General features: G+C 42.2%; 1 protein-coding gene across 1 annotated transcript in view; it reads left to right on the forward strand.

Annotated features, from left to right (window-relative positions):
• The window catches only part of ADCY2 (adenylate cyclase 2), a 474,101-nt gene that overhangs the window by 345,446 nt on the left and 105,499 nt on the right, over window positions 1–23,156 (forward strand). Inside the window, exons 11-14 of the mRNA XM_040262372.1 lie at window positions 3,574–3,617; window positions 9,615–9,695; window positions 19,707–19,776; window positions 22,483–22,580. Of these exons, the coding sequence (XP_040118306.1) occupies window positions 3,574–3,617; window positions 9,615–9,695; window positions 19,707–19,776; window positions 22,483–22,580 (293 nt within the window). The remainder of the gene's footprint in view (window positions 1–3,573; window positions 3,618–9,614; window positions 9,696–19,706; window positions 19,777–22,482; window positions 22,581–23,156) is intronic.

The raw sequence follows: 23,156 nt of genomic DNA on the forward strand, positions 1-23,156 counted from the left end.
TCCCGACCACAGGGACCTTTCAATAAGATAGCTGAAAAGCAGATGAAGAATAGAAAAACTCAGGATAGGAGAGGAAAGGAAATACAGTGGAGCACTTAGAATAATCCCAACGGTATATTTAGATATTAAAACAGTCTCTGAGTACAATTTCATGCAAAATGGTATTCACTCTGTTAGTGATGTGGTTGAGGTTAAAAAAAGAGAGAGAGATGTTCTATAATTCTTAGCTGATAAGAAAAAAACATGAGGCTATCAGGTAAAAATGGACATTTCCAAGCTTCCTGTGTCCATAGGCCTGGCATAGTAACAGGCACAAACGCAACATGCAGGCATCAGCATTCCTGTTTTGTGTTAGTTCTATCTCTTCTCTCAACTTCCTTTGTTCTTTTCCAACCGAAAAATAAACGATCTGATAGAAGATTGTGATCTTTCAAGTGGTCAACAGGGAGACCTCCAGGGCAAGTCCTAGAAGAGTCTATATTCTCTTGGGAAGAAAGAGACCCTAAGTAGGATTCAAATAAACAAAGGAGATCACTCCAGGTACTGCCGAGGGCTGTGATGAAAAGAAAAGGAAGGAATGTCTTGGGGAGTGACTGGCGTGGCTCCTCTGGGTGGGCTGGCTGGGGGGAGTCTCCAAGAAGGGGAAGGGTCAGTGGGGAGGGTAAGGGGCGAAAGGACAAATTCAGTGGCCCTGAAATGGAAATGAATTAATGTCTTTGAGGCAGAGAAGAGACTGTGTGGCTGTCAGATCATCAACAGTAAGCCAGGGGAGGTCATTAGGGTGAGAGGCTCCAAGAAATCGTGTATAATTTATTCTGATTGTAGTGGGAAGTTGTTAGAGGGTCATAAGCAGGGAAGGGCATTGTGTCATTAGCGCTCTGGATGATGGATCAAGAGGGCAGGGCTACAAGAAGGAATGGTGTCCTCATTTGCTGAGATTTTAGCAGTGGGAACAGTGAGAAACAAATTCAGGGTATAATTTGAAAGTGAAACAAGTAAGACTTGGTGATGGAATCGATATGTGTGGAAAGGAAGTTCAAAGACGAATCCACATGTTTGGATTGTGCACCTAGAAGAATGATGATCCCATTAACTGAACTGACAAATACTCGGAGTAAAGTCAGAGAATTTGGGGTAGAAAAATCAAGACTTTGCTAGTGGACATCTTCAAATCAATTTGCCTTTCATACACCAAAGTGCCGCTCGGAAGTCGGCAGTTGGGGGTGTGCTCCTGGAACTCTGGGTAGAGGTCTTGGTAGGAGGTGTGGATGTGAGAGGCATCAGATTTCAGGTGCTATTTGAAGCTGTGGATCTGGATGAGGTCACAGGAAGAGAAGAGATGCAAGGAGCAGGGACCAGAGCCACTAGGGGCCTCCCAGCAACTAGACCTGTTAGGGGAAAAGCATGCTAAGACCTAGGATCTAATTATCAGGGAGTCAATGCTTCTATCACTCTTATGAAAAGAATCAGATAATTTTACCTCAACACTAAATTTATTATTAGTGCTAATGGCTAATAACTTTATCTCTGATTGAGATTTGTTATAAACCAAATTGATTGGTTGGTTGGCTGGTTGGTTGACCGGCTGGTTGACTGATTGGTTGGTTGGTTAGTTGGTTGGCTGGTTGACCGGTTGGTTGGTTGGTTGGTTGGTTGACTGGTTGGCTGGTTGGTTGGCTGGTTGACTGATTGGTTGGTTGACTGACTGGTTGTTTGACTGGCTAGTTGGTTCTTTGGTTGGTTAGCTGGCTGGCTGGTTGTTTGGTTGGCTGGTTGGTTGGTTGACTGGCTGGTTGCCTGATTGGTTGGTTGACTGGCTGGTTGGCTGGTTGGTTGGTTGACTAGCTGATTGACTGGTTGGTTGGTTGACTGGCTGGTTGGTTGGTTGACTGGCTGGTTGACTGGTTGGTTGGCTGACTGGTTGGTTGACTGGCTGGTTGGCTAGCTGGTTGCTTGGTTGGTTGGCTGGTTGACTGGTTGGTTGGTTAACTGAATGGTTGGTTGACTGGCTAGTTGGTTCATTGGTTGGTTGGCTGGCTGGCTGGTTGTTTGATTGGCTGGTTGGTTGGTTGACTGGCTGGTTGCCTGGTTAGTTAGTTTACTAGCTAGTTGGCTGGCTAGTTGGTTGACTGGCTGGTTGGTTGGCTGGTTGGTTGGTTGGCTGGTTGGTTTGTTATTTTTCAGGAAATAAGAATTATATCTAAATACTAAAACATTTTCTGTGCTACTTCATCTGTGTACCTGTAAAAATAAGGCCTTGCTTTCTGGGTGGTGTTATTGATGTTGTTGTTGCTAATTTCTTATCCATCTCCTTTGTCTCAGGACTTAAGAGCAACCCCTCTCCCTTACTATCTTAGCAAGGCACCCAAGGGAAGATTTCACCCTGGCTCCAACCTCAACGTAATCTGTTGGTATATGTTAGTGAAGATGCCTCCTTTGAGAGAGTTATAACACCCTAAGGCTTTGAGCGTCAGAAAATTGTAGAAAGTATATAAAAAACAGAGGATCTCTGGAACAGACTGTTTTCTTGACCAGCTGGCCTTGCCAATCACAGACAGAGTCTCAGGACCGAGCTCCTTGGCAGTGACAGAAGACACCTGAGGTTCTGGCTAGCACTCAGAGCCCATAGCACTGTGCCCCTTACTTTCCGAAAGGTCCCATTGTCATTCGTATTTGTACATTCCAGGATCGAACAGCTGGCATTTCCAAAAGTCATTTCTTTTATCTAATCCTCTATGCAGAACTTCATTGACTCTTGATTTAACATTGATGGAGCTGGTGAATAATGCATTATTTTATTAATACTCTATATAATAAAATGTGGAGTTCAGTTATCATTTTTAAGCCTTACCTTTCCCTAGGCTAAATACATTTCCTTACCTAACCTTGCAGTGTAAAGCAACAAAGAAAAGTTTCTCTGGAACTTCTTTGTTCTAACTTTTATTTTAAATTCCACTACAATATACAAGTGAGTCTTGTGGTTTTTTAAGTCTATCATTGAACACTTAGCAATGGATTCAGTGTCTCCCTCTCACTAGCCTTTTTCAGGAACTATTATACCAGCACTTCTGTACATTTCTTCTTTTTCATCAGTGATTCTCAGTTTCACATACTTAATCAATGGTCTCATTTCTTAACAGTTCAGTTCACCGATAGGGATTGTCTGTAGATTTTGTGATTGTGTTTGTGTTTTAAAGCATTTTCTAAATTTTTGTCTCATGTTAAAACTACAGTTCTACATGATTTAGGTTGGTGACAGTAAACTTAATAACCGTCCTCTGCAGGCGTTGTTGTAAATAATATCTGCAACTATCAGGAGGGGAATTTTGAAAATCCAGACAACAATCCTGACACTTCCAATATCCAGAGTTCATAGATTACAGCAACATTCTAAATATAAACTGAACTTTTAACCTTATTTCACACTTATAATTAAGCTCTTTTTCTCCGTGTGGGTAGCTGCTTATTACCTAAATGATATTTACCATGGTAAAAGAAGAAATATGCATCATTATCTTTTCAAAATTCTTAATGTATGTTTTTAGCAACTAATAATCTTTTTTTCTTTACTAGGATGTACCAATGGGTCAGCATAATTTTCAAAATCGCACCTTAAGGTATGGTATACATTCCATTTTCTAATTTTCTAAAGGCTTAACTGTTCTTTATTTGTTCCTGAAAGTAATTTTCATCAATTGTAATAATTCTGAAGGCTCTTTCTTCTGAAAAAAAGAGTAGCTGCTTGTGAAAAGCCCTGTCAAATTGTATTCAGCTTCTAAAAATAGGATTATTGATATCCTTTCTTTTTATAATTAAAAGAGGGAAAACACTGCCTAGTAAACTCTTTAGAACTTTAAATTGTTTTCTTAAAAAACATTCTTCATATTAATCTAAAGTAAAGAACTGAACTTTCTTAAGATGAGTATCTTAAAGTTATATTTTTGAGGTTGAATCCTAGAGATAAAAGCAAGATAAGTCCAGTCTTTCAGTAGTGAAAAGAAGTGCAACCCACCCTGCTCAAACAAAGAAAAAATGCCTCCACAAGTGTCCCAGGGTCCCATTGTCATCCTCCACACGCTCTCAGACATTACTCCTCTCCCTTGTCTGTGTTCCTCTAGCTTCAGGGCTCAGAACCTTCCTTTAGTTTGGGAATTAAGTACTTTTTATTGAAGATGTTAGGATAATTTGGGGGCTTTCCTGGTGGCTCAGATGGTAAAGAATCTACCTGCAATGCTGGAGACCCAGGTTCAATCCCTGGGTCAGGAAGATCCCCTGGTGCCGGGGTCCAGCCCCGGTGGATCCAGGGAATTCGAAGCGGGGATGGAGTCGGTGTCCTAGGAAAGAACTTATTTAATTACAGATATAAAGAGAGATTAGAAAAGAATAGTGTGGTAGAAAAATTAGTGCAGAAAAAGATGCTGAATAACTTGGTTTATGTGGAAAACCAATAAAACTCCAAGACAAGGAGTTTGCACCACCTACGTAGGCCACCGGCGCCCGCTTGAATAGCGGAGGGTGCCCCGCCTTGGGCTCCCTCTCACGTGGGTCTTAGAAGCCAGGGCAAGTAAGTAGACATGGTGAGCCTCCACGCTCCAGATGGGAATTCAGCCAGAAAAGAAGAGAACGAGAAAAGACCACATGGGAGAAACCCATCTTTTCAGGAACTGGTCCCATTTCTTTATTTTCAAGGTCCACTTTTATACTTTTAGTTGTACATAGAGATAAATGTAAGAAACAGTCACACAGGGTCAGCTGCTCCGACCCTTATCAGCATATCTTTGTTCTTACAAGGGTCTTACATTTGTTCACAATATCTTCTGGTCTGGAGACCGATTAACATTTTATGTCCCCACCTTACCTTCTATTGATAAAGTTTAGTCAATCAGAAAACTTGTTTCCCCTTAAGATCTACTTAGTCTTAAGATAGTGATAAAGTTACATTCTTACATAGCAAGGACACAAGGATTTATAACAAAGAAAGAGGAGTACAGTGATCCATAACAAAAGAGAAAATTCATTAACTCAAAAAGTCTAGTATTGCTAACATCAAAACTACTATATTTCTTTTTCTACATTCCAATTACATTGATTAACATACTCCCAGCTGCTTAAGGATATGGAAGCCTGGTGGCAATCATTAACTCAGCAATGAAACCCTTCACCAACATGATTTTTATCTTTAGAAAAACCCAATGCTAACTGAGGCTTTCAGAATACTCTAAACTTTCTGTGCTGTTTATGGTTGAGAGGCTGTAAACAATCATATATGTAGTAGCAAGAGTGTGGATAATCCTGTCACACAAGCTAGTCTGCCAGCAGAGAGGTTTGACCTGAGACACCTTTGTCATGCCCAGGAGATTTATTATCTGGAGTCCTAAGTTAACTCCTTTACAGAGAGAGGTGGTGGGAGATAACCCCCCATAAAGTCAGAGGTGTAGGTGAGAGCATAAAGCAGTAAAGTAGGCACACTCTGGTTTTGGGGGTAGATGCTCGGGAACAGGGGGTCTCCTGAGGCTCGATCCTGCCTTTGCGTATGCCGAGCCTCCTTCCTCATGACCTTTGCCGCAGGCGGAGTTCCTCACGCTGGCTCCTGGCACCCTGGAGAAGGAAATGGCAACCCACTCCACTATTCTTGCCTGGAGAATCCCCTGGACAAAGGACCCTGGCGGGCTACAGTCCATGGGGTCACATAGAGTCAGACACGACTGAGCGACTGACACTAGGATAATTAATGAGCGGCTCCAAACTTAAAACTTTTCTTTCCCCACTTAAGAGATGAGTTTATTCCTATAAAAAAATGCATTGTATCAACGTGGAAAATGAACATAAATAATTAGATCAGTAGCTGCCAGATCTTAGTGCACTCTCTCCCAAATACCTCTGTGTGACTTTATCTTTGTTGTCTGATTTGTATTTTGTGTAAAACTTGAAATTTTAACATTGACCTATCACACTTAGAGCCCTTTGTTATATGGAAAATGGAGTTCTTGGGCTTTTGAAGTATTATTTTTTTGGTGGCAAATGCCTGATTAAAGAAAGCTTAAGCTATTTTAAAAAGTGTTTTGGACCCTGTAACGTATCTTTAGAAGGCCTGGCTCTTCAAGCCAGTAAGAAATTAGCACATCTGCAAGCAGCTGTCTATGGAATTTCACAAACATCCTTCCACTTTGTACAGTAAGTCCCCTGCATACGCATGAGTTCTATTCTGAGAACACGTTCCTAAGTCCAGTTTTGTTCAAAAGTCCAACAAAGTTAGCCTAGGTACCCAACTAACACAATTGGCCATATACTACTGTACTGTGATAAGTTTATAATACTTCTCACACAAATAATGTGTACACAAAAAGCAAACACAAAGGATAAAGAAAGCATTTTTTATCTTATAATACAGTACCGTGAAAAGTGCAGTAGTACAGTACAGCGACTGGCATACAGGGGCTGGCACACGATGTGTGCGTCTTTGAAAGTTCACGACTTGACGGTTCATATATAAGGGACTTCCTGTATGTGATCTGGCCTCTTATCTGTCTGCTCCTCCCCACAGTCTCCTTCCAGAGTCGATTTACTGAAATTACAGTGAGAAAGGCTCCTGCGGCAAGTGTGCCGTGGGCAGTGTCTTTTGGGATGAGCAGTGTCTGAAAGACAGTGATCATAAGGCTGTCATTTTTATCTGCACCAGGGCTATGGGAAATCTAATTTCATGTCTACAGCATTACTCTAGGGTGGATACTACAGCCATTATCAATTTAGGAAGGACGAAACAGAGGTGCCAGGTCAGGAGAGGACCAGAGCCATGTGGCTTGGGGAGGCAGGCCCGTGGTTTATGCGCAGGCTCTAGGACACTGAAGCCTGTGTTCCTAGCTGCTCTCCTGTCCTGCCTGCCCTCCTGTGAGCCTCCTCCATACCTCCTCCTCTTTCTTCTGTGGTGGGTGGTCTTTAGTGGCCCCAACCCTCACAGAGAGAGCCTGTCTTTCAAGTCAGCCCGGACTTCCCTAGCACATCTTGGCTTTGTAACACAGCCAAGGTCATAAAACCTCTCTGAGCTGCCAGCCTGGTGGTAAGGGGGCCTCCCGGGGCAGTAAAACATCATCTGAGATACAATAGGAGCCACACTTCCTTAGGTAGAATGGCCCAGCCTGTAGGTGAGGCAGGCTGGGGGAGGAGCTTAAGAGAAAGAAAATGGAAAGGGGGCTTGAGGATAGAGCTGGGGTCTGTGAGCACCTGGGAAACCAACAAGGGAGCCCGAGGCAGGAAGGTAAGAAATGCTGAAGTGCTGGCAGCCTGAAGAGCAAGGCCCTGGTTGGTGAATTAAGAATTCCTCAGAGGGAGATGATCAGCCCCAAGCACAGCCTCTCATTTCTGTAGCAGAGGTCACAAAGCTGCGGAGACCAGGAAACTGTCTATATGTTAAGAACTGCTGCGCAGGAAGTCAGTGAATCCAGAGGACGCATTACAACAGGCATTTGATGGCTACTCCGTGTGCTATGTGTACTGGGTCGAGCACCACACAGGCCTCATCTGTAGTGTGCTGTTACTTCAGTCGTGTCCAACTCTTTCTGGCCCTCTAGACTGAGCCCACCAGGCTCCGCTGTGCATGGAATTCTCCAGGCAAGAATACTGGAGGGGGTTGCCATGCCCTCCTCCAGGGGATCTTCCCGACCCAGGGATCAAACGCGCCTCCCTTATGGCTTCTACATTGGCGGGCAGGTTCTTTACCACCTGTGGCATCACAGGCCATGGAATTCGCCAGGTCAGAATACTGGAGTGGGTAGCCTTTCCCTTCTCCAGGAGATCTTCCCAACCCAGGGATTGAACCCAGGTCTCCTGCATTGCAGGCCAATTCTTTACCAGCTGAGCCACCAGGGAAGCCCAAGAATACTGGAGTGAGTAGCCTCTCTCTTCTCCAGCGGATTTTCCCAACCCAGGGATCGAACCAAGTTCTCCCACATTGCAGGCAGATTCTTCACCAGCTGAGCCACCAGGGAAGCCCAAGAATACTGGAGTGGGTAGCCTCTCCCTTCAGCAGATCTTCCTGACCCAGGAATTGAACCGGGTTCCCGTGCATTGCAAGTGGATTCTTTACCAGCTGAGCTACCAGGGAAGCCTGGCATCATCTAAGCTAATCCTAAAACATATTCACAAAGACAGTGTCACCATTAGCCCCCAGATATATGAGTGAAGGGTTCAATTTTTCCGTGAGCTTAGAGGCATCTACACTGTTCCTTCTTAGACTTGGTGACACTTTTTTTTTTTTCCCCTTGGTGACACTTTTTGAAAGAGAGAGCTTTCAAATTTTTGACCAAGTTGAAGTCAAGAATCTCAAGTCTAGGCACAGGGCTGATAAAAAAGAAAATAGAGGGAGCTCCTCAGTCACAAATGAGAATAAGCCATCCTAGGTGACCGCTAAGATGCCTGGCCTTTTTCTAAAAGAAGGATCAAAATTAATTTGCCTCCCAGTTTAGCTTGGAATTTGGCTTGCTAAAACCTCTGAATTCCATTGGCTTGGTGTTGACAGGTGGATCACTTAATATTGTTCTGTTTTTGAACCAAACCCTAACCTTGACTTGTTTAAAGAAGGCAGGACTTGAAGGTGGGAATTCACAAACAGCGATGTAATAATTGTATTACCCATCTGTCTCATTAATGATAATTCCACCAGATTTGATTACAGATAAATATGACATTGCACATTTAATACTATTTTCATCTATATAGAGAGACGGTTCTAAAATTGAAAGAGTATTATTTTATGCCAGAGTAGAAGGTCTGTTCAGTGAGTAACTAGCACAGAGAAGCCTTGTGCTACTCCCATGGGACTAGGTGACTTGTGGACACCTGGATTCAGATGCAGGCTGGCTCAAGCCAGTTTTTGAAGGGCCAGATATGTTATACTCTGCAGTAGATGTTTAACTTTTAAAAATGGGTATTATTTTCATTTTTTCTTTTACACCATTCTTATGCTAATTGTCAGAATAACCTTGGAGAACGCATTCTTGTCTTAGCACAATAAAATGCAAAGCATTTTATGTTATGGCCTAAGATTATTCACTTTGAAATTAAGTGAGTAGTCTGCAAGTGTAAGAGGGGTTTTCTGTGAACAGCACTCTCAAAAACTGAGGAACATTTAATTTCAGACAAATAAGCTTTGACACGTCTCAAAGAAGACTGCAGTTCTGCAAATTCTTGCAAACTAACCAAGGAAAACATGAAACAGGAATGATTATTTTGTCAACCAGTCCAACTTCTTGCAAGGGAATTTCCAAAGCCAATATGTTCTATCAAAAAATAAACTTTATAAAGGCAACAGTTCAAGGGCTAGTGCATCTCTTAGGACAGAAACCTCTTTTATCTCAAACACCAAGTACATATATTTCAGAGTTGCTTTTTAATTTCACTCAGTGGTAAAGGAATATTTTATGGCACTAAAAACTCTAACCAATTCATTCAATGCACAAAGTGACTATATCTTAATAGACAAAAGGCTGCATATAGACTATAATTTCCTTTTTTAAAAAAATTCAGTGAACAGAATCACACAGAGATTTTGCTATCATAGGACCACAAGTTTACTGGTTAGTAATACTCTTACCCAAAACATTTCTTCCATCATACAGAACCAAGTCACAAAAGAAAAGATTTGAAGAGGAATTAAATGAAAGGATGATTCAAGCAATTGATGGAATCAATGCACAAAAGTGAGTACTTTTTCATCTTCAATTATCATTCATCTCTTATTTCAACCCTATTATTTGAAAATAATGATATATTTTCCAAAAGAATTTCACCCCAAACTCTGTCATACTTATCACGACAAAGCCAAGGTTTCCAAGACAGTTCATTCTTTTCACCTCAATCATTCCTAATAATAGCTTTTGTTCATTGTATTTCATCTCAAAAAATGTTTGATTCCTGCCTAATAAATCCTCCGCAAATAAATTGCTGACGAACAACATGATAGGTTATTAGAGAGAGAAAAATTATAGCTTAATGTGTTCAGTAAGGATATTTTTTGAAGATCAATAGAGATACCACATGGTAAAATCATTAAGTTGTTATTGTGTGACACTATGCATTCAAAATACCTTTACCTCCCCTGCCCCCCCAAATCAGAGTATGTGGAGGCACCTGTGTTCTAAACTGTGAAAGAGTGCCTTGTGTGTTAGAATCTGAATTCATAGAGGGAGTGGGAGGAAGACTGAGTCTTCAGAGGGCAAAATATCATTCGGTCTAGAAAGCCAAGAATTGCTGTTGTAGTTGTAAATGGTCCAAGAATGCGGGAGAAAGGATTTAAAGAAGGTGGTGACTTCCATTGCCTGGACAGAGGGATTACATTCACTGGCTTTCAAACTCTCCATGGCTAAAGTCATGGAGGGCAGTTTTGCAGCTCAGTAAGCAGCCTGCTACTCATCAGGTGCTCCATAAAGGTTTGTTGGATTAAATTCTGGTGAAAACCTGAGTAGATCCAAATGAAGAGCTTTTATGCAGATGTTTTCATCCTTACAGAAACCAATTGAATTTTTATCATGAAAATTGACTCCTGGGAAGTGTAAATGATTTTTCACCTAGAATTCTGCCCCCCAAATTAAGGTAGACAGCTTTGAAAAAGGCATGCCTCTTCTAGACTGTGACTTTTAGGTGTTCATGGCAGATTATTTACAGGGCTTGTGAAACAATCCCATGAGTGCGTGTATGTGTGCAAGTGATGTGTGTGTGTGTGTGGCATTGTGTACATACACAATAAAGTACCGTAAGTCTCCTACATTCGAACGGGTTCCGTTCTGAGAGCACCTTCTTAAGTCCACTTTTGTTTAAGTCTGTCTAAGTTAGCCTAGGTGTTCAACTAACACAGTCGGCTATATAGTACTGTACTGTGATAGGTTTATAATACTTTTCACACAAATAACACATTAAAAACAAACACACAAAAATAAAACATTGACTCTTGCAGTACAGTACCTTGGAAAGTACAGTAGTACAGTATAACAGCTGGCACACAGGGGCTGGCATCAAGTGACCAGGCAAGAAGATTTATTGACTGGAGGATGGAGAAGAGTAGGAGATGGTAGAGCTGACGGGTCATCAGCAATAGGAGATGCAGGGCCAGCTGCAACGTCACTCACGCCTGACATGGCTGGACAAGCGAAGGCACGTTTGCATCTTTAAAAGTTCACAGCTTGAAGGTTCGTATGTAGGGCACTTCCTGTATCTTGGTCGGGCCAGAGTTAAAATTCGGATATGCCAGCCTACTGAGTGCACACCTGCCTAGTCCCTTTCATATACTCCAAATGGGTAAAGCCTTCCACCTGCAATTGAGCATGCGGGGTATGCCAGCAATGCCTGGACAGGTGCTCTGCTTTGGCTGGTACCAGGATCAAAGTGACAAAACAGCCTCAACTCCACCTTGATTGAACCCCAGCACCCCACAACTGAGGAACAGTGACTTCCTGGAATGTACTGGAAGCTAAAACCCAGGGAAGTCTGATCTCACACAATGTAGACTCATTCAACAGGAGGAAATAGCAGTTACTACCTACTCTGCAGCCCGCTGGAATAAAACACAGCAGAAGAAGGAAGAAATCTTGTTCTCTGACAAAGTTTAGCCAATTACAATGATAATAGTAGTAATCAAAAGCGAATGTATAGAATCAGCCTCAGCATGTCTTCATGCAGGACGCCTACCTTGTTAAAACTGCTTTTGTGCCCACCTTTTCGAACCTTCCTACTAAAGGAATCATTAGAAAGTACCTCATTGGCTTTGCTTTATTTTTGTCAAGGTTGTTTGTGAATTGTCTGTCTCCACTGTGTCGTTTTGCATTCAAATACGTGTTTAGTTACCACATTTGTGGTTTAATGCAGTTTTATTCTAAAGTTTTGGTTAACATTGGTGTAATGGCTTATGTTATAATTTTCCCAACACATTTCAGAAATCAGATGGGTAAAAAAGTCACCCTATACTGGAATCAGAAGGGAAATTTTGTAAATGGAAGCTATTATGCACCTATTTTTCAGTTAGCATCACTCCTATTCTGTTTGCCCCCTACTCATTAACCTCTCTTGTCCTTCTATAAGATGTTCTTCCATCTTACTTGATTCTCCCTTGAGGGTTCAGTAGGGACTCCAGGTTTGATGTACCATTCAGTTGTTCTCTGCTATTGACATAAAATAGTGATTTGTATGCAGATTTCCATGTATTTATTTCTTGACTTATTTAGCGAGCGTTTGTTAAAGGTGGAGCATTGTCATCACTTGCTTGGCATTAGACATCCCAAGACCCAAGTCACAGTGTTACCCGTCCAAGCTCCAAGTGAGGGGAGGAGAGATCTCTGCTCTGATGCCCTACAGTTGTGACAGGTAGAGAGGAGCAGCACACCCCAGAGGCTGAGTCTCGAGTCTTCTGGAGGAGGTGACACCTGGGCTAAATCTTGGAGGAAACTAAGCGAGAGAAAAAGGGAAAGCTTCAAGGTGTGATTGCAGGATGCACCTGGGTCAGAGTGCAGTTTTTAACACAGTCAGGACACAGGGTGCCCCTGCAGGAATCTCTGAGGGTAAAGAGGCTTGAATGGGAAGCTCGATGCCCTGAGAAGTCAGCCTGAAATGCTGAGGCTGGGCACCTTGAAGGGTTCTAAGCAGTGACTGTGTGATCACCTCCACTCTGCTGGTGTGCAGAGGATTTGTTAGGACAGGTAGATCCTAAAGTGAATGCTGTAGGGCCAAACCAGATATGGCCAGGCCCCGTCAGGACAGAGCTCAGAGAAGAGGTTTTTGACTTAGCCTGGGTGGGTGATGTTGACTGAAAAAAAAAATGCATAACTTGAGACTGTGAAATTTTATTTGAGCAAAATGAGAACTATAGGGGAGTGTCTGACTCTTTGTGACCCTGTGGACTGTAGCCCACCAGGCTTCTCCATCCATGGGATTCTCCAGGCAAGAATGCTGGAGTGGGTTGCCATTTCCTTCTCCAGGGGATCTTCCCGACCCAGGGATCGAACTTAGGTCTCCCACATTGCAGGCAGACTTTTTAACCTCTGAGCCACCAAGGAAGCCTTAGGTGGTGCTAGTGGAAAAGAATACATCCTCCAATGTAGGAGACGTAAGAGACCCAGGTTCAATCCCTGGGTCAGGAAGATCCCTGGAGGTGAAAATGGCAACCCACTCCAATATTCTTGCTGAAAGAATCCCATGGACAGAGGAGCCTGGGGGGCTACAGTCCATGGGGTTGCAAAAAGTCAGACACGACTAAGTGACTTAGCAAGCCTGGCCTAGGAGACAGCCTCTTAGGAGCGCTAAGGAGCTGCTTTGAAGAGGGCAGGGGGGAGGTCAGTATATGTGTGACTTTAGTGAAAGGGGAATACTTGCGATCCAACACACGGTTTGGCAAAATGTTCTCTTAGTCATGAGGAGCAGATGTCCCCATTAGCAATTCTAGTGTTTTTCTAGATATGCGAAGATGCAAGAAACTGAGCTCATAAAATCTCCTCCTGAGAATATCTATCTGAAGGCCTGCTTTGGCAGTGTTCTTAGAGCACAGAGGGCCTCATTCCTGATCTCTGCCCTGAACCTCTTTGAGGGTGTGTTGACTGCAGTGGCCAGTGACCTAATCCTTGTAGCAACAAATGGCAAGTGACAATTTTTCATTGCCAGCAAGGTCAGAGGGAAGAAAGCATGTACAGCAGGTCTGCAGCATAGGGTCACACCAGAAACTTCTCTGGGAGGTACAGAATGGAGAGAGGAGGCCCCGTGTGGGGGACCACCAGGCCAGCACCCCCACACCAGCATTTGTCTCTCGGAGTAGTGTGCACTCCTGTAAGATTCATGGCAATAAAAGGGTGTGCTGTATAGTTAATATTCAGAATGGAATTACCATGTCAGGTTCTTCCAAATTGGTTTAAGAAAAAAGAGTAAGAAAGAGGTCATGTGAAAAGTTTAAAGGGAAAAACAGGGGCCTCTGTGGTATAGGAAAGAAGCTGGTGAGTTAATGAAGGATGAGGGAGTCAAGTTGAATTGTGTCTGAATGGAGTGGAGTCTGTGCCCAGGTGGATGACTGGCAGACCCCAGGGCTGAGAAGAATCAGGCATCCATAGTGAGAGAACACCTGTCCAGAATCACTTATTTCAGCTGTCGGTTCATGGACCCACCTTCCCAAATGCCACAGGTCACCCAGGGTGTTAATGCACAGCTGAGGCCATGGAGGCCTTCGGAATCAACATGTAAATGTAGATAGGGGTGTTCCTCAGCTGGCGCTGCTGGATAAAAATGCCCTGGGCTGAGAGTTAAACAATAAAAATTTATTTTCTCCCCACTCTGAAGGCTGAAAGTCTGAGCTCAGGATGCCAGTATGGCTGGTTTCTGGAGAGAACTCTCCTTGACTTGCACAGGACAGCCCCCTTACTGTGTGTCCCTGCGGCCTTTCCTCAGGGCAGTGCAGAGACAGAGAGTGAGCTCTCTGGTGTTATAAGGACACTTATTTGCTTGGGCCAGGGCCCCACCCTTAGGACTTCAATCAGCTCTAATCACTTCCTTAGAAGCCCATCTCCAGATACACCCACCATGGGCTAGGCCTTCAACATGTGAAGCGAGGGATACAGACGTTCAGTCCATCACAGGAGAAAAGTGGTCTTCTCTCTGGATCAGCATCCACTTTGCTAATGTGCCTGTGTACTCAGTCATGTCCGACTCTTTGTGACCCCATGGACTGTAGCCCACCAGGCTTCTCTGTCCATGGGATTCTCCAGGCAAGAATAGTGGGCTGGGTTGCCATTTCCTCCTCAAGAGGATATTCCCAACCCAGGGATCAAACCCTAGGCTCTGTTTCATGCATGTTCTGCATTGAAAGGCAGATTCTTTACCACTGAGCCACCTGGGAAGCCTGTTCCAAAATAATTCCACATATGGATGTAGGTGTACTTTACCCCTCAGCTCAAGTCAAAATCTTCTTATTCTTTTGTTAACCTCAGCCTATCACAAAAACAAGTTAGCATAAATTAATTGAGATTCATTTATTGTGTAGCCCAGGAGGGGATTGACTTTCTTCGTGCCAGAGACCAGCTGGGTCAGGAACAGTGTTAGGAGACTGAAAACAACACGTTCTCCATTCTCTTCTCTCCCTGTAGCTCCAATTCCCCAAAATAGTTGACCTTATCAGCACACACAACTCTTTCCTACTCCAAGTATCCGGATTCAGTTCAGTTCAGTTCAGTCACTCAGTCACATCCAACTCTTTGTGACTCCGTGAACCACAGCATGCCAGGCCTCCCTGTCCATCACCAACTCCCAGAGTCCACCCAAACCCATGTCCATTGAGTCGGTGATGCCATCCAACCATCTCATCCTCTGTCGTTCCCTTCTCCTCCTGCCTTCAATCTTTCCCAGCATCAGGGTCTTTTCAAATGAGTCAGCTCTTCACATCAGGTGGACAAAGTATTGGAGTTTCAGCTTCAGCATCAGTCCTTCAAATGAACACCCAGGACTGATCTCCTTTAGGATGGACTGGTTGGATCTCTGGATGGACTGGCTGCAGTCCAAGGGACTCTCAAGAGTCTTCTCCAACACCACAGTTCAACAGCATCAATTCTTTGGCGCTCAGCTTTCTTCACAGTCCAACTCTCACATCCATACATGACCATTGGCAAAACCATAGCCTTGACTAGACAGACCTTTGTTGGCAAAGTAATGTCTCTGCTTTTCAATATGCTGTCTAGGTTGGTCATAACTTTTCTTCCAAGAAGTAAGCATCTTTTAATTTCATGGCTGCAGTCACCATCTGCAGTGATTTTGGAGCCCAGAAAAATAAAGTCAACCACTGTTTCCACTTTTTCCCCATCTATTTGCCATGAAGTAATGGGACCAGATGCCATGATCTTAGTTTTCTGAATGTTGAGCTTTAAGCCAACTTTTTCACTTTCCTCTTTCACTTTCATCAAGAGGCTTTTTAGTTCCTCTTCACTTTCTTCCATAAGGGTGGTGTTATCTGCATATCTGAGGTTATTAATATTTCTCCTGACACTCTTGATTCCAGCTTGTGCTTCCTCCAGCCCAGCGTTTCTCATGATATACTCTGCATATAAGTTAAATAAGCAGGGTGACAATATACAGCCTTGACATACTCCTTTTCCTATTTGGAACCAGTCTGTTGTTCCATGTCCAGTTCTAGCTGTTCCTTCCTGACCTATTACATTTATAAATTTATGAATTTCCTAGAAAATCAATAACCAAAACAGAGGCCACCTCAGAGAACCCACAGAGGCATGAGGCTCGTGGGAAGGATTTACCCTCCTTAATGGTGAGACCAAAAAAGAAAGAATATGCCCATCATTTATGGCTTCATGGAAGAAGCCTTTGGCCAAACTCAACCTGCTGGAGAAACGAAAGAGACAGGTGACAGTCATGGGTCCCGTATTCTCACCCTAAACTTCTTTGCTGCAGAGGATTCAGCCTCAGGACTAACTGGCATAAGACAATTTGCCGTAAACGGTAAATAAAAGGAAATAAAAGAGGAACACTGAAATGGACCTTGTGAAACATTTGTAACAGAATTTTTAAAGATTGGACCGTGAAAAATAAAAATGGAAAAAATGCTTAGATGCTCTTAAAAATGTGTGCAGATATTGAGTTGGCCAAAAAGTTCATTCGATTTTTCTGTAAGATGTTACAAAAAAACCCAAATGAACTTTTTGGCCAACCCAATGCATGGTTATAGTGTTTGGGTATATCTTAGAGAAAGGGATGATGCTTTCTTTCTCATGATAGATCACTAAGGATTCAAGATCTAATGTGAAATGTACATTCTTTACGATGTAAAAAGAATCTGCTCTAAGTGTCTTCAGAGTCCCCTGGGAGTAGAATGAACAGTGGAGGGACAGTGCTATTTCTCATTAATATGTGTAACGTGTATCACTGGTGAGACATACCCAGACTCTACTGAAATGTCCCATTACATGGCCAGTGATTATATTTTCCCAAATCATCTAAACCAAATTCTGTGCCAAATACCACAGTTTTGTCTACATATGTTCACTATCAAACAGCAAAAAAGTGTTCACCAATCACACAACCATTCATTTTCAGGATGGGGAGGAGAGGACCTTGAGTCTTCTTTGCCTCTGACCTCAGTTGCGTAATAAGTTTGGCAGAGACAGCACAGAAAACAAGCTATTTTATCTAAAGAAGTCAAAGAACCAACCTGGAGACTGTTGTGAGTTACTAGCCCGCCTTTTATGTATTTGCCTTAGTTTGGTCAATTTCTGGTTTTGATGGATGGGAGACATGACTGCTCACTGAAAGATCTATTAAAATTGATACATTATCATCTTCTAGTGGAATGAATCCAAAGCTGTGAATCAGCCATTTTATCTATTGTGGCAAAATGGCCTTATGGCTAATTAGTTGCACAGTGACACTGCTTGCAACCAAGATTCTAATGGGCAAATTCCTAGAATCAGCAATTGAAATTCAGTCATTTCCCCAAGCATCCATCCAGGGATCAAGTCTTATGAACTTATGGTAGGTGCTGGGGACACAAGAAAAGCCAGATCTTGAGTACTTCCTGTCCACCTGCAAGACAAACAGGTAACTAGAATGTAGAAATATCGGTGCCCCACTAACTAATGAGGAGCTGGTTTCATCTCTACCTTATAAATTTTGTTCATATTTTATTTCCAAGCTTATATTATCCAGGAGCATTTTTTAAATGGATTTTTCATTCTCAGTAAAGAAAAAAACTGTTTTTAATAAGTTCTTGGCATACATTATTCATAATTTGATATCCATAATGAATACAGAGTTCTAAAAATGAGGACAGTTAAAATCTATCTTAAATTTTATTTTCTGCTCCTTCTAATATTAACCAACTTTCGATTCCTCCAGCTAGTCCCATAAAAGAGAGAGCAATAACAGATCTCTGCAACTGGTGCAGTCATAAGAAATACTAAAAAAAAAAGTTTATTTGCCTGATATCTAAAGCTTATAACCTTGAATCCAAAAGTATTTTTAGAGTTCTCACTTTTAATGACAGTCATTCTGGAATAGATGACTGGCTCCTGGGCCTCGGCTGAAACTGCACTGCTGTGGCTGTCTCCGGGAAACTCAAGTTCAGGGTGGGGTATGAGCCATGAGCGTCTTCAGGTCGGTCCAGAGTACCTGGGCACAGTGGACCCCAGGGAGCCCTGGAGATGCTTCCCCTCAGATAGGCTGATCTGGGCTAGCTTGCTTGTTAAGTGTCACGTGAAGCCTCAGTGTGCATTGAAGCCTAACTCTGAAATCGGGACATGGCTGTCCCTGTCATTACAGAATAAGGCATGACAGTCACTTGGTCTTTCTTCCTGGATCCTCAAAGACCTTCCCCATTTATCTTTATCTTCCAAATACGTTGCAGATAATCAAAAGCCATAGAAACATAACTACTGTATGTAGGAATTCATAAAAATTGGTCATTGTTTGCATAGGTATAACGTTTTATATACAAAAAATATAATTTTATCTCCAGAAGCATATATATATAGTCTCTATCTCCCTTTATACAGATATATAGGTATAGATAAAGACATAGCTATATCATTATCTGTACTTGTAGACATATACATAAATATGCAGGTATTTATATGTATATACTACATGCATAGATGCATGTAATTCAGGTAATTATAATTATAAAAGTTTTTATTCTAAAGGAAAATCAGAAAGTACAGGTAGAAGTCAAACTTCCAAAGTGTTATGACTTAACCTAGATGGTAATTTATTTTGTTGGTATTTTTCTTGATGCATTGATTTCAATCTTTGTTACATTTCTGTACTCATGACTATAACAATGTGTATCTCTCTGTTTCACTTAACTCTATTTCATAAAGTATTTGTTTATTTTATTACAAAATATGTGACTACACCGGGCATTATATCCTCAGCTCGCTGGATCATACACCCAGGGTGTCTGTTTAACCAGGGATTATACTCGATGTTCTGGTGAAGGGTTTTGTCTTTAAGATCTTTTTCTACCTCAACTGCTTTCTCAAAACAGATTTCTCATAGTAAGTCAATGTGTAAGAATGCTTACTTGCATTAACTTTTATTTTTGAACATCTGAGAGATATATATGTATTATGTATGTGTGTGTTTATATTAGCATCAAGGTACTATGTTAGTGATCTGACCTGATTGCTTCTTCCGTTATTATTTTTACCCATTTTTGAAAACTGTTCAAGCACAATTTTTTTTACCTTCCAGAAATGAAAACTATGACAAGGAAAGTATTTTTAGTAAGCGTAAAAGGAGTCACGTCTTCTTGTCCAGGCCTGGAAGCCACTCGAAACGTTTCTGATGCTCCGTGATCAATTGCTTTCTATAAACTGAGAAAAAATAATGCTTCTCTATGAACCAAACCCTTTTGGGAGATGAAACTCACCATGTGATTTCACTAATACATCAGCGAATAAACTCATTGAGTCCTTTTAATGACTTATCTCCCTAATTATTTAAGTTGGATAACTTGATTTTCAATTTGGTATGACAGCTGATTTGCAATATAGAATTTTCAAAGGAAGGCAATGTGTGAACATGAATATTACATTTCCAGATCTTGTTAACAAACCTAGATTCCATATTCCAGTTATTTGGCAATATGAAAAAAGAGGAATGCAAATCATTTTTTTTTTAAAGTTCCAGGTGTTTGTTTGGAGGTTTGGTTTTAACGATGTGTCTGTCCTTTTTATTTCCAGGCAATGGCTCAAGTCCGAAGACATTCAGAGAATCTCATTACTTTTCTACAATAAAATACTAGAAAAAGAAGTAAGCTATTTTTTTTCTTCAAAATCAATCATTTTTCCAAAGTATTAGCTTTTAAAAACTCCATCATGAAATTATATTCATGTGTTTTTAATGTGACATTTAAACTGCCTTTAACCATATCAGATTTCTTTCTAGCTTTTCCTGAGCTGCTTCTGTGTGAATACTGTTTTACCACACTTCTGGTTACCAAGTTTCTGCCTTTGGCTCGTTGCCTCTCTCGACCTTCCTGTTAGTAAATGATATCTGGGAGATGGGTGAAGGGAAGGGAAGGAGTTAATATCTTGCTACCTTGGGACTTCCCTGGCAGTCCAGTAATTAAGACTCCGTGCTTCCAGAGTCAGGGGTGTGGGTTTGATCCCTGGTGGGGAACTAAAATCCCACATGCCATGCGGTGTGACCAAAACAACAACAGTATCTTGCTTTTTCAGTGGGAAATTTTCTTAGACATAAATGTTTTAAAAGAAAGCAAAACCCCTTGCGACAATTTTACAGTGTCCTTATACAAATTATTTTAACTTTTTACAAGAGTATGAAAAGAATGAACCCTGGTTGGGAGAATTAGACACCCAAAACTTTTAAGTTTTGCTGCATTTAAATACTTTCACATTATGACTCCTAAAGTAGAGATGTTTCAGGCACAAATATATAAGCAGACATAATTTGTACATGTCAAGCTTAAACCGGGATTTGCTAAAATGAATTATTGTTGCAGAAAGGACAACTGTTGTAGGTTAGCCTTATTCATCTGCCTTTTGTTTCATATTAATCTAGAAGAAGAGCAGGGTAGAGGTCATTTGTACCACTTTGCTATGCAATTACAGTCTTAGTTTGAACAAAAGCTACTATATTAAAGGCAACAGTCACAGCCCAGATATTAAAACTTCGTTGAGAAAATCTAGTTCATTGTTTTATGGATATTGAAAGAAATAACAAATGTCAAAATTCCTAATTCCTTCCAAAGCTCATCAAGGTTGGATTTTACAGTGATGCCAAAGCAATCTTTAGTACTAGTTAGTGGTCAAGATCAATTTTCTGCTTCTACGTCAGGAACTTTGACTACAGACGGTTTACCAAATTGATGTTTGATACAATTTATTATTATTATTGTTATCGAAGAAATTAGAGACTAATGACTACTTATTAAACATTAAATTAGTTCCTTCCTGATAGAAGTCCTTTTCCTTTATTAATACCACAAGGAAATTCCAACTCATGTCTCCACACAGGCCCAGAGAAAGAAGATAAGGGCATAATTGAATGCGTAAAATATAATCATGTTTCAGCAATTATGTTAGTTTCTTCATCAGCATTGTAACTTACCCTGGCTCTGAAGTCACAAAAGCAACCAAAGGAATATTCTAGTAAACAGGAAGTGATGCTTATTGAAACATGCAACGTGTGCTGACATTTCCCTGGTGTACATATTCTCAGAGGCTGCCTCTGAGACCGACTTTAGAAGGTATTGAGATTCAAGCTCACTTCTTGCCCTCCGGCCCCCAGCCTGCTCAGCAGGCCAGCAGGAGGGTGAAAAGGCTGCAAGACAAAGAAGAGAAACCAGACAACCCAGAGATCCAATATCTGCACCAAAACCCCAGAGGCTATACCCCCAAAATACATACCTAACTTCCCTTAACTTGGCAAACAGTCTTTGCAGACACACTAATGCAACCTGCCAGCAGCATTGTTTCAGGGGGTTTCGGTAGCCTTGCCACAAAAACTCTATCTCCTTAAGTTTTATCACAGAACCCCCTTTGGAGGGACAGTAAGTTTGGAAGCCTGGGTACAGGAGCCAGTCCACCTGGGTGGAAAGCCTGCTGTGTGTGTGTGTTTCTGAGACATGAGTCATCCTGGTTCGAAGTTTTTTTCAGCCAAAACTAGGGACCATAATAGCTCCTGCTGCAGGCAGTTTTTCTTGAGGATGAAATGACTCAGTCCACTCAAAGCGTTGCACGTGTGCGGCGGACCGTCACATAGTAAAGGGGACAGGTGACGGATCATTATCATCATGAGTACAGCGCTGGCTGGCTTTTCCTGCGTGACTCACCAGGCGCAGCCCCAGGAGGGTAGCTGCACTGATCAGTCTATGATCCTGGATGTTGTGGAAAGCCATGTGAACCAGCCAATTCCCCAGCATGAGTAGAAAGAATCCAACAGCCCGGCCCAGACAGGCCAACGAATGTTCATAGACAGTTCATAGAGAGCCCGCTGGTCTGGTCTTGTAACTTCACTCACCACCTCTCAATAATATAATAAAATAGTAAAACAAATGAATAAAATGAGCAAACTGCATTTCCTCTATGCTCTTCAAAGTCAAGTACTCCTCTGTGAAAAGCCATTTGCTTTCCCCAAGGAGCTGTGGAACTCAGACCCGCAGGGGAACCAGGATGCCTGCTTGCTCCTTGTACCTTAAGGTTGCTCACTTGTCTCTCTGGCCAGGCACTCTGTCTCCTTGCTGGAGGGGTTCAGTTACCTCTAAATGGGCTTTGGAACTGGTCAACTGGTAAACACCATGGTCCGGAGTCTCTCTCACAGCTCCTCTGGAGGGGGGAAGTGCACGTCGTCAGGGATGAACAGCTGTTCTCCTTAGCTCGTTTCTGCCACCACCTGCAAGCGTGAAGCTTGAACCGGGCACTGTTAGGCTGCTGGGGGCTTGTTTCAGCACTTCTCTTGGAAGACCGTCATTCCTGGTTTCTTTTCTCCCCTTAGTACCGAGCCACCGCACTGCCGGCCTTCAAGTATTATGTGACTTGCGCTTGCCTCATCTTCTTCTGCATCTTTATCGTGCAGGTTCTGGTCTTACCCAAGTAAGTACATGCAGTTCACCATTGGGATGTTCACTGGGCGTGCCTTTCCACTGTGCTGTTATGCTGAAGTTATGCTATACAGAGTATAACTAGACTCAGTTGCACTATATACAAGAGGACGCACATTTCCCAACTGAGCATTTATGTAAGAAGGGTAGAGGGGAGGGTACGGGGAAGGGTGGGGGGCAGGATGGGGAGATGGTGTCAGGCTAGGAGGTTAAATCAGGACCTGTGAAGCTGAAGGGCCCCATGTCTTAGTTATAGTAATTTTGAATTTTCAAAGTGGCCATGTAGATTCACCTTACAGATTTTTTTTCAATAAATAGAATCGTTTTACTTTATTTCTATATTATTGATACCTATGTCTAAGAAATGTAACCCAATTCCTTTACCCAGAAACAGCAGAATCACTAGATATTGTTTCTAATAAACAAACGTTATTGTGTATTGAAGACAGAGCCTGCCCTGGGCTCAGTTTGCCCACCGTCCATTCTGATTTCATGTTCTGCTCCCTGAAGCCCGCCGGCTCTGCCATCTCTGACTGTTATGAGTTACCGTCCAACTCCACCCTCCCAG

This window comes from Oryx dammah, unplaced genomic scaffold, assembly GCF_014754425.2.
Source record: "Oryx dammah isolate SB20612 unplaced genomic scaffold, SCBI_Odam_1.1 HiC_scaffold_20, whole genome shotgun sequence".
NCBI lineage: Eukaryota > Metazoa > Chordata > Mammalia > Artiodactyla > Bovidae > Oryx > Oryx dammah.